The following is an 11,515-nucleotide window of genomic DNA, read 5'->3' as shown; positions in this document are numbered from 1 at the left end:
TTATAATTTTTATTAATATGTAGTGAAAGATATTTAATAATAATAAGTTTTTAAATATAAGCATGATATGATCTGAACTGACTGTCTGATCTGATCTGATCTGTCTGACTGATCTGATCTGATCTGATCTGAACTTATTTTTTTCTGATCTGATCTGATCTGAACTTATTTTTTCTGATCTGATCTGATCTGATCTGATCTGATCTGATTAGATCTGAAATAAGCAAAAATAAGGTGAACTGAACATAGCCTACGTCATAGCAGTGTAGCACCCTCTTAATTGTTCTTATCCGACAAGATATGAAGCAACTCTAACATACAACCAAAAATCACCGATTCAAACTTACGTCAAAAAATATGAACATGATTCTTTTTCCCAATCACTGTCTAAACTTCTTGCATATAGTTGCACCTTTGCTTGGAATCCAATTCACCGCTTCAAATTTCCACTGTTAGGCATTACAACAATTCCACTCATCGAATAAATTGCAATACCCTATTGCAAGATTTCTAAATTAATTTCATCAGATGTTCCACTAACTTTAAAATTTCTGGTTTCTGGGTAAGTTTTCTTTTAACAAATCATTTGTTGGATGCCCTTCAAATTCCACTAATTTATATCATTACTCGTTATTCGTTTTTCCTTTTTGTCAATTGGTGATCAGACAATTGGGTTTTTGTCTGTTAATTATATTGTGGGATAATTTTTTATGGGTTAGTTGAAATTCTTTTTGTTGAGGTGTTTATGAGGCAATCTTGGGAGTTGTTGAGTTATTGTTGATAGAGTCAATTTTAAGGACTGTATTTTACCAAATAGTGGATGCAAAGATGGCAATGGTGAACAAAACTAAGAATATGCTGGAGGATTTCATGAGAGATGGGTCATTCAAATGGTTTGCCGGCGTTCGGGATTCGTTTAAGGATGATATGGAGGATTTAGGCAAATCATCTTCAGGAGAAAATAATTGGATAGCTGAGCTTTCTCCTATTGCTAATGTGGTTGCTAGAAGATGTTCAAGGTAAGACATTTATTTTCATATTAGCCAGTATTACACTGTTTTTAATTAACTAGCAATCAAAATATATGCATGTGGAGGATATTTTTGTCTTTTACTATTTCTTACATTTTTTTTTTGGCTCCTCAACTTGATTCTTATAGATTGATCACTTCTGAAGCAATGTGGTTTTTGCCCTTTTGGCGTGTTATTCATTTAGTTTCACTTAATTTTTTAAGTTCCTTGCTAAAAGTTGCCACAACATGTAAACATTATGAGTATTGAAACATGGGTTTCAATGCTCTTGAATTTGCTACTCCAAAACTTGTGTAAATACTATAATTCTGTAATCATATGCGAACTAAGAAACCATGCCTCAATAATCTCTCTTATACATTGAATTTTGTTACTGATATGATGCCCTTCATCTCTTCCAGTTTGGTGCATGAATTCTACTTTATAAACTAGGGTGAAGAGGATTTTTTTTTGTTTTTCCTTTTTGTTAACATTCAGTAGTCAGTACCATTAGAGTTTCCCTGTACACTTCTCATCATATTTTTAGTACTTGGAGTTCGTATTATTAATGCATCATATTAAGAGATGGGCCAGGAACAATTGAAGCTGTATAGATATAGGGTAGAAGCTCAACTGCACAAGTGACTCTACAAATGATTTTGAACATAAAATATGCTGTTGGCATGAATTTCAAGGGGAGGAAGGGATCAGTGGCTAGGTAAACCTTTTTTTTTATCCTTCGCAAGGTCTTGAAAGTAAACAATACAAGACATAAGATTATCATCAACTACAATTATATGTTACAAACAATAAACAAGCACGGGCACTTGAGTGAGAAAATAAGCAACACTTTAGAGGAAGCGACACTGTTGTGAAAAGATAGAAATTTAGTTCTTTTTTTAATAAAGTTTTTGGTTCAAGGAGAAAAGCAAGTTTCTATAAAACATTTCAGAAAAAAGGTCACATAAGGTCAGTTTCTAGAATCTCTGCAGTCTTCTTCTGAAGACTTCTATCTTTTAGTTTAGAGGACGAGATGAGGTGTTTTTAAAAAAAAAATTGAACCTTGTAAAGTAAACTTGCCTTGTTTCATTCAGACCAGTAGTTGTTTCTCTGCATCACTTTTGTAGCACAAGGATCAATGTGGATCCTGTAAAATGTTCTCTATTTCAGTAGTTGGTCAGCTCTATGTAGTTGATAGTACATGCGTGAATGGAAAGGTCGCTTGGTAAGTGAACTCATCTAATTATGGTTGAACATTGACTAATTACCTTATTTATTTGTGATTAATCAAACTAGTACCCAAAGGACACTAAAGCTCAAGTGCTCAACTATGGGTGCCTAGAGCACATTACTTTATAAGTTGAAAACTCAAAAGAAAGTGTTTGGAAATTGATATGTCAATGTCAAGTAGCTACATGCCTACATCTAGAGAAGAAAGCTTAATATGAGTGAAAGTTAGCATTAGATGCAAGGAACTAAGCCCACCATCGTTCACTATTGTTCTTATTACTTAAAAGTGGATTTTCATTGGCATGTAAAATTTCCACCGACACTTTTGAGAGGTTAATTACTTTTTTTAGGCAATTCATTTCCTTAATCTAGTAGAAAGTGTTCTTCCATATATATGTTCTTGTAGGTGGATGTCAACTAGCTTAGTTGGTTAAAGTTTTGAGAGGTGGTACTCAAGAAGACTTGGGATTAAATCCCATCTATATCTTGTAATCTTGTGGCTTTCTCTACACAAATATAGGGGCAAGATCACATGAGAATGCTCCTTACATGAGAAATGAGAATGTATCCGAACCACACGATTTGATTAGAGTTACAACACTTGTTCATTAGAGTTATATCCCCCTTAAAAAATTTTGAGCCCAAATTTTTTTTTCCTTAACATTCTTCTTTTGGAGTTACATCACTTTTTCATAAGAGTTATAGCGCGTATAATTTATTCTCATTTCTCATGTAGGTATGCATTCTCATATAAACTCACTTCTATATATATATATATATAGGGGCAAGATCACATGAGAAAACTCCTTACATGAGAAAGCTCCTTACATGAGAAATGAGAATGAATCTCAACCACATGATTGGATTAAAGTTACAACACTTGTTCATTATAGTTATATCCCCTTAAAAAATTTTGAGCCCAGAAATTTTTTTTATTTTTTTATTTTTTCTAATATTCTTTTTTCTTGGAGTTACATCACTTTTTCATTAGAGTTACATCATTTATTCATAAGAGTTATAGCTCGTAAAATTCGTTCTCATTTCTCATGTAATTATGCATTCTCATATGAACTCACTTCTATATATATTATTATAATTATATATAATATATTATATAATATATATATATATTTACACACACACACACACATATATACGAGATTGTATCAAGGTTGCAAGTTGTAAGCCTATTCTAACACCTCTACAGGACAACCTTACTAGCTCGTCATTTTGGGAAGTTTTTGAGTGCATTGGTTGATAGAATGCCTTGTCCTTTCAGTATATTACCTTGATTTCTTGTAAACCAATTATATTTCTCCATTATATTTGGATATAGGAGTTGTACTGTTGTACATATTCCCTCTTTTCTCAAATGTGTCCATGGAATCCATTTGATCAGCGACAATGTATCTTGATTCTTGACCGGATTGTGAAGGCTTTTAAGATTTACCCAGCTGGGGATATTTAACTGCAACAACCGACAACCGCAAATGGCATACCATTTGCACCCAGAAAGTGGTCTCATAACTGTAAATGCGTTTGCAACTGCAGCGAAGATTTAAAACCATTTTATGTCTGGTAGATTACAATTCATACTGGAAGGATTTATAAACATGTGACATTTGAGAGTCAGGCGACTTTTACTTTCCTTTGGTTGATCGGATGATTCTTCTGTACTCTTTTTTGGGTTTTTTTTTGATATGATTTTAGCCTAATAAATGAAAGATGATGTACATTGCTGTGCTATGATTGATTCACATGTAAAAATATTCAACTGGCATGATATCAGTTGCTGCATCTTTAGCAATAACAAAAGCACTAAAAAAATGTTTACATAATTAGGTAAGTGATCTTCTTCTTAAGTTGCCTTTGTGCCTTATTATGCAGGATCCTTGGGAATTCAACACGTGATCTTAAAGAAGATTTTGATTCGGTGGCTTCAGATTCTGTTAGAGATCCTTCCCATTATGCTAGAAACTTACTGGAGTACTGTTGCTTTAGGTCGCTTGCATTGTCTATGCAAGTGGCTGGTTATTTGGCCGATAAAAAATTCCGTCGCTTAACTTTCGATATGATGCTTGCTTGGGAGTGTCCAGCCGCTGCAAACCAACCTTTGCTTACTGTGAGTATTTAACTAATCTGCTGTTGATTTTTAGTTATAATGACTTAGTTAAATTTCATATAGGTGATTTTCTCATTCACCTTGGATTATGTTATGACTTAAGTGAGCTTTATAGATCTCGTACATGGCTCTGTCTTGCTGTTAGGTCTAAATTTTCTTGTGGAACACCTAAAATTTAATGTGTAGAATCCAACATTTACCTTAGAATACCATAGTATTTACATGGAGGTATTCTACTATTATTGCCACATCAATAAATTAATGTTATTCAAATATATTTAATTGAATATAATTATATAATTTTTTTGAAATTCTTGGAATCATAATTTGTCATCTCTGTCTCGTTTTATTCAATGTATACGATACCAAGGTATGGGTGCTAGGGATCTAGCAACTTAGCAGGGTTTCACTATCCTGGTCTCCTTGTGAAAGATAGATCCTCCTAGATTTAAACATGAAGCTTAATTTATATGCTCAATTATTAATGGATGCATGTATCAGGATTTTCCTTTGTATCCTTCACTGGAAGGGGGTATGAGAGTTTGGGTTTGCTCATGCGTTTTGGTTGTTTGACATCGTGCAGGTGGATGAAGATGCTACTGTTGGACTGGAAGCCTTTTCTCGAATAGCACCCGCTGTTTCTATAATTGCAAATGTAGTTATCAGTAAAAACTTATTTCAGGTGCTTACTGCTTCAACTGGTGATCGCCTTCAGTACTCTGTCTATGAGAAGTATCTTATTGGCCTAGAAAGGTAGCATTTTGGTGACTTCAGTTCTTGCAACATTCAAGTTGTAAATACAGGTTTAATATCTTTGCTTTTTTGTCCTATGTGATGGCAATTATCCATAATTCGTATATTGGCAAAGATTATATTTCTTTATGGCCACTGTGAAAGTCAAACTTCTCATCCCCGTTTCTGCTAAGTTACAGCCACTTTGAGTCTCTTCTCTCCTTTTTTCTAAATAACTTCTTTTATCTGTATAATTATCAATGGCTTTGTGATATAATTAAGACATACTCTCTCTGTCCTCCATAGACTTTGGAAACATACTGGTATACTTGTCTGGATTGCTCTTGCTCTTCATATATTGTGAGTTAAACAATATATAATGGTCAAATATTATTTTGTAAGACCATGAAATGACAGAACAGTCAGCAGTTGTGGATAGTTTCATGTGAGAATGGTGTTGTCTGCCTTTTTTACTTGAACCCCTGACCCAATTTCCCTTTGATTGAATGATGACAATATATCTAATAAATCTATCCCGATAGAATTGAGCGTGAAGAAAACACCAGTCACCACCTTTTGTTGGTCAGATTGAACAAAGAAGCAAAACTCAAATTTCCCATGTTTCTTTTGGTGAAGTAACATTTATTGTCTTTGAGCAAAATATCATCTTGCTTCTTGGTGGCTTCACATGAAACCTTGCTGCATATGCTATCTAATTTATTGCAAATCTGTAACAACGAGCAATACAAGAATCACGCTGATCAAAACATCCTTTTACTGTGGGAAGCATTATAATTGGTTGGTCTAATTTTCATTGAATGAAGTAATCAATTCTATTCCTACGGACGGTTCTTCTTTCCTAGTGAAGTAGAGCCTGAATACTCTTAGTATTTTGTGATTGACCTTTTTCTAGTTGAATCTTGATAGATGCAATGATAGCATCAATACAAGCTTTCCCCATATTGCATCCCCTTCTTCATTCTCTGGTCCAGTCATGATTGCAAACTTCATACTCTTGAATTACAAACTTCATACTCTTGAATTACAAACTGAAAGTGTTCTTTTTATGAGAATACTTGGATGCAATGTGGCCATCACTGGACCTTATCATTCTTTTGATTTATGTGGTGGATCAAGACCAGGAATAATCTTAAGAGAGATTGTATCCTCATGTGTGTGTCGTTCTTAGTTTCTGAAGTAGAAGACTTATATTCCAACAACAAACTTTCTTTCCCCTTTATTTCTTTATATGATTTTGGTAGCTAGAATACATTTTCGAAAAACCTATAAGGTTGAAGCTGTACCAACTTAGCAATGTTGGTCTGTAATCCTTGGAAAAATCATGCCATCTTACTTCTATAACTTATTTAAATCATACTATGATACCAAGGGTTTCAAATTCAGTTTATAGTTATACTCTTGCACAAATTTATTGTTGCAAAGATTGGGTTATGTCAAACAAACTCTGTTTGGTAGAATAATTTCTTATGAAATTTTCCTTTTGAAGAAAAAGATCTATTTGTTTCTTCCCTTACTCTGTTCAAAGTTCAAATTTAATATAAATAAGCATATATATTGAGTCTGAGAATGGCGTATGCTTGAATGCTTCTAATCATTGGGACTTGGAAGTTGAAAATCCTCATATGGTGTGTTCTTTTACCTGATATTTACTTATATGAACTGATGAGCACTCATTTAAAATTGCTTAAATCTATTTGAACTTATTGCCGTTTGAGTTGAACTTGGACAACCTTATTAGACCTTATTGGAACATTTGCTCTTTTCAAAAACTAAAATTTAGTGAAATGAAAAAAACCTTAATGCTCTTCTCCCAATTTAAATACTTTTGTGCTGCTGAGTTTGCTTTAGTTCCAAAACCAATTTTTTTTGGGATTAATATATCTTCCCTTCTATGGTCTTATTCCTTTTGGGGTTTGAGTTCATTTTTCCTGCACCACCACAATTTTTTTCTCAATCATGTCCATAACGCACAGTTTGTTGGTCCTTCCCTGTTTCAAGCCATCTTTTGCCTTAAAAATTGCTTCTTGGCTGCAATATGCAAGATTATGTGAACACCGAAAGCGCTTTGAAACCAACTTTTGTTACCAATTGATGTGTTATTAAAATATGGGACAAAGAATCATGTCAACACTCTCTGAAGAGCTGGATAGGTGGAAAAAACATCCAAAAGCAAACTGTTAGAAGAGCTGGATAGGTTGAACAAACATACAAAACCAAAGAAATATAGTTCTGTCATTGTAGTTTTAATAATTGAAAAAAAGGACATGGGTCAAGTATAAGTAGAAACTAAGAAGAAGTATTTGAAAGTCTCACCTTAAGTCACTAAGACACAAAATTTTTCGTAATCCGAGTGCAAGTCACTAGACAAGTAAGAACAATTGATTTTGACTAGCAGAAATTATAGGTCTATAATAGGAGAATGACTTTTGAAATTTGACTCTAGACAACTGAATTGACATTACTAACTTGCTTGTTATGCCAAATAGTGTTCTATTTTTAAGAGCTTGTTGTTCCTAGACATACTTGATTCCATCTTTGGGGTTTGCTTCATGTGTGTTTCTTTCTCTCATGGAGGGAAATTACTATACAGATTTTCACTTCTTTAAATTTGACTCTGGCTTATCATCACTGATTAGTCCCATGAGCCACTGAGTAGCTGCTGAAACATTTTTCATAAAAGGTTTCCTCCATTCCTGCCTTTGAGTTCTTGTTTAATGATGGCAAGGTATCCTTGTGCTTCCCAACTGAAATATTGCCCCCTCTTGGTCACCCCTGAACATAAAAGTCAATGCTGAAAGGTAAATTCATCTGCAGCTACATAACAGGATTCAATTACATAATGCTTCCCACAACCTAAAGAAGAAAAACAATCTGTGTCACATCAGCAAATTAGCTTCTTGGAGAGACTTTCTTTTAGGAAAAAGAAAGATACTACTTAGCTTGTTTTGCAGTTTCTAAGCTGTATTGATGTTTTACTGCTGTTTTGATTGCTCAGGATTGGCTATGCTGAAACATTTGTTATCTGTTCGACAACTATTGCTTCACTAGTTCTATTTCACTGCCTACTTACTCTATCATATTTCAATATCTTCTCATGGACGAACTTATATTTGAAACCTCACTTTCTTATTGCAGAGCTATAAAGAAATTGAAGAGTCAGTCTGATTCATCGTTGCTATCTGAATTACGATCAGATAGACGGGAGAAGATATTAGAGTTGGATGGGACAGTAACAACTCAACCAGTTCTCCAACATCTAGGAATTTCTACGTGGCCTGGTAAGCTTTTTTTTTCCTTTGCAAATAATTTTCCTCTAATTAGGTGGGTCTTGAACATTAATATTATCTATGTTGTTTTTGTGATTTAGGGAAATGTGCTGGTATAATCATATGGACAGTTGTTTCTTAGTTGTGCAAATATTTGTCCATACGTTTGCATTTTTGCATTATGCTCTTTTCCTAACATATTCTTCGTCTGATGCAGGGAGACTAATCCTTACTGATCATGCTCTTTACTTTGAGCCACTTAAGGTTGTATCTTATGATAAAGCGACACGCTATGACCTAGCAGATGATTTAAAGCAAAGTGTCAAACCCGAATTGACTGGTCCATGGGGTACAAGACTCTTTGATAAGGCTGTTGCTTACAAGTCTGTTTCCCTGTAAGGCTGTCTCTTACAAGTCTATTGGGTTACCGTATATATGTATTCATGCTTCTTATACAAAGTTATGCATTTTTCTTCATCACGGCAGCTAATCTTTTTATCTTATAAGTTTTGGATCTTCTGATTGAATTTCATAATGTATCCTTCAGATCAGAGCCTGTAGTAATGGAATTTCCTGAGCTTAAAGGACATAGTCGACGTGACTATTGGTTGGCTATTATACAGGAGATTTTATTTGCTCATAAATTCATCCGCAAGTACAAGATAGTTGGCATTGAACGGGAAGATGCACTTCTGAAAGCTGTACTTGGCATTCTTCGGTTGCAGGCTGTTCTAGATATGAATTTAGTAGGTCCTATTCGCAGTGAAGCTCTTCTTCTTTTCAATCTTTGTGATCATCTGCCTGGGGGTGATATGATTTTAGAAACTCTAGCCCACATGTCTACCTCAAGGGAATTGGAGAGAACCAATAGTCCTCGATGGCGCGGCCTGTATTCTAGTTCAGCTTTGACTGTTGCCACTGGTTTAGGTTTTGGATTGGGATCCAATGACCATAGCAATCATGCACTTCTTGTGGGTGAGATAGCAGTTGGGGATACAACTCCCTTGGAGAAGGTCGTTAATGACTCAAGAAGCAGTTATGAGAAGGTGGTCTTAGCACAGGAAACAGTAGATGGAGTGAAAGTAGATGGTATTGATACCAACTTGGCGGTAATGAAGGTACTTCTCAATACTTTTAATCAATTACATTTTCTTTTCCATTTAATCATAGATATCGCCTTAGGAAGTAAAAATTATGGGACAATCCTAAATTGTGCTAGTGTCGTTGTCCAATCCAATTAAAATCAATGACGCGCCACTAGGTAACCTTGTATTATTGGGCAACGCATCCCACCATTTTGGTGCAATTACACCTAAATTTATAGTAGGAGATGAACAGCATGATAATTTTACATCAAACTAAGAATGGTGAGGATAGTCATGCAGTCATGCTAACGGTATCTGTAGAAATATTTGTGTTGTAATTAGCAAAGGTTTGCAGGGATATTATAGGCTTTTGGTGTGAAGTTAAACCAGTTAAGATTTATTTGGTTCAATGACGACATTATTATGACCTAGTGGTGACTAAACTTAAAATATGTAATAGTTCGCTCATTCTATTTTAGCTTTTTGATGAAGTACTTTATCTATGATATGTCTTGCATCAGCAATGGCCATGCTGGACAGTCTTAGTTATATGGTTAGTAGATGTGGTTTTGGAGTACCATTGGTGTGAGCCTATCAGCATTCATTTGTATTTGAGAAATAGAAAAGCAGAGCGGCTGAGGGAGAGAAGAAACTTGGATCGATAGCATAATCTGAGTGCATGCACTATGGATTTAACTTTTTGTCCCATGCTCCATTCCATAGTAGGTTATTTTTTTTATTTATTCTTAACCATAATTTGTGACGCCTATCTATTATCTTGATATTCTTTGCAGGAGCTGCTTTTTCCAGTTATAGAACTTGTCAAGTGTATTTTTTCTCTGGCTTATTGGGAAGAACCTTTGAAGTCTACGGTTTTCTGTGTGATCTTTGCTTATACAATCTTCAGGCAAGTTGTTTTAGTAATATACCTTTTGCAGCCAATTATGTCACGAGTGTATCACCATACCATAGTTGATCTGTCTGGTGAATTATTGGCAAGTTTTCTGGCATGGTCTGCCTAATTCTTACGTTTTTTCTTATATTTGGTCATCTATTGAAGTGCCCGTGTACCTTGGTATAAAAATATTTTTTCTGACATTTGATTTGACTAGTATAATGAGGGTAGAATCAGAATGTCTCTGGGATGTATAGGGTTAGCTTCTGTTACTTGATGTCGTATGTTTGGTTCCATTTGGGAAGTGTATGATTTTGTCATTTGATATTGGCTGAATTTACACAGTAAGGATTACACTGTATCCGATAAGTAATGAGTGGTAGTTATAGTAATGAATTATAGGTAATATTGTAAGGAAAATTTCAAGCCAATGTCCAGGCCTGCTTTTTCTTCCCTCAAATATGTATTTTCTTCAGAAATTTCTATAACCATCCATTACCATTTTATAGGTGGTTCGAGTGGTTATAGAGATTAATGATGAAAAACGCAGGTTTGGGAATTATGTCCTGTTAACATGATGACTTTCCTTATAGAAGTTACTTTTGTCGCCATTAGCTTTCTTTTCTTATAAACCCATTTCTTCATCATTATAATTTTTTCGACTTACTAGTTCTTTTTATAGAAGAGGTCAAAAGTGAACCCCCCACCACCGGGACCATTAAAGTTTGCCTTTTTTTTCCGCATTAATATACTCGTTGCTCTACGAACTTGTAATAATTTAGCAACTTGTATTTAATGCAAATGTTTAACCGTTTTAATGCCTAATTGTGGGACTTAGGAAGCACATAATTGCAATGTATAAGAAGAGGATGTGCCAAAATGTGTTTGGTTGACCATAGAAAAAAAAAATACAACTTTCCAAGAAATCTCATGCTTTTGTCTTTGAAGTATGCTCACGGACCAGCCCTTTCACCTAAACCAGAGATATCAGAGTACCAGGTTGCCTATGTTTCCTGACACTGGCTTTCAGAAAAAGGCAGGAAGGGTAGTAGGATATTAAAAAACTATAGTCAACTCCAGATTGAAACCATCTTTTCTCAGAGAAGTGAGCTCTTTCTGCTGTCTTCACCCGGAAGCAAAGAAATTTGCACTTT

General features: G+C 34.7%; 1 protein-coding gene across 2 annotated transcripts; it reads left to right on the top strand.

The window, feature by feature from the left end:
* The first annotated feature begins 259 nt into the window (after positions 1-259).
* On the top strand, positions 260-11,500 carry LOC104893571 (hypothetical protein). Of its 2 annotated transcripts, XM_057395121.1 has the most exons (8): positions 260-562; positions 818-1,019; positions 4,128-4,362; positions 4,946-5,115; positions 8,251-8,393; positions 8,599-8,776; positions 8,929-9,499; positions 10,261-11,500. In XM_057395121.1, the coding sequence occupies exons 2-8, from the start codon at positions 829-831 to the stop codon at positions 10,486-10,488; spliced, it is 1,716 nt and encodes a 571-aa protein (XP_057251104.1). In that variant the 5' UTR covers positions 260-562; positions 818-828; the 3' UTR covers positions 10,489-11,500. The 2 variants fall into 2 exon arrangements, with proteins under 2 accessions (XP_057251104.1, XP_057251103.1); XM_057395120.1 differs by having other exon boundaries at positions 260-1,019.
* The last annotated feature ends 15 nt before the right edge of the window (positions 11,501-11,515 follow it).

Source organism: Beta vulgaris, chromosome 5 (assembly GCF_026745355.1).
Source record: "Beta vulgaris subsp. vulgaris cultivar EL10 chromosome 5, EL10.2, whole genome shotgun sequence".
Taxonomy (NCBI): Eukaryota; Viridiplantae; Streptophyta; class Magnoliopsida; order Caryophyllales; family Amaranthaceae; genus Beta; species Beta vulgaris.
The sequence above is the reverse complement of the archived record's forward strand: the minus strand, read 5'-3'. Positions and strand labels throughout refer to the sequence as shown.

Bases quoted from the DNA above. Each gene is read 5' to 3' on its own strand.
- LOC104893571 (XM_057395121.1), top strand. From the start codon at position 829: ATGGCAATGGTGAACAAAACTAAGAATATGCTGGAGGATTTCATGAGA. The intron at 4,363-4,945 runs GTGAGTATTTAA...GACATCGTGCAG, and splicing joins CAAACCAACCTTTGCTTACT to GTGGATGAAGATGCTACTGT. The intron at 9,500-10,260 runs GTACTTCTCAAT...TATTCTTTGCAG, and splicing joins CCAACTTGGCGGTAATGAAG to GAGCTGCTTTTTCCAGTTAT.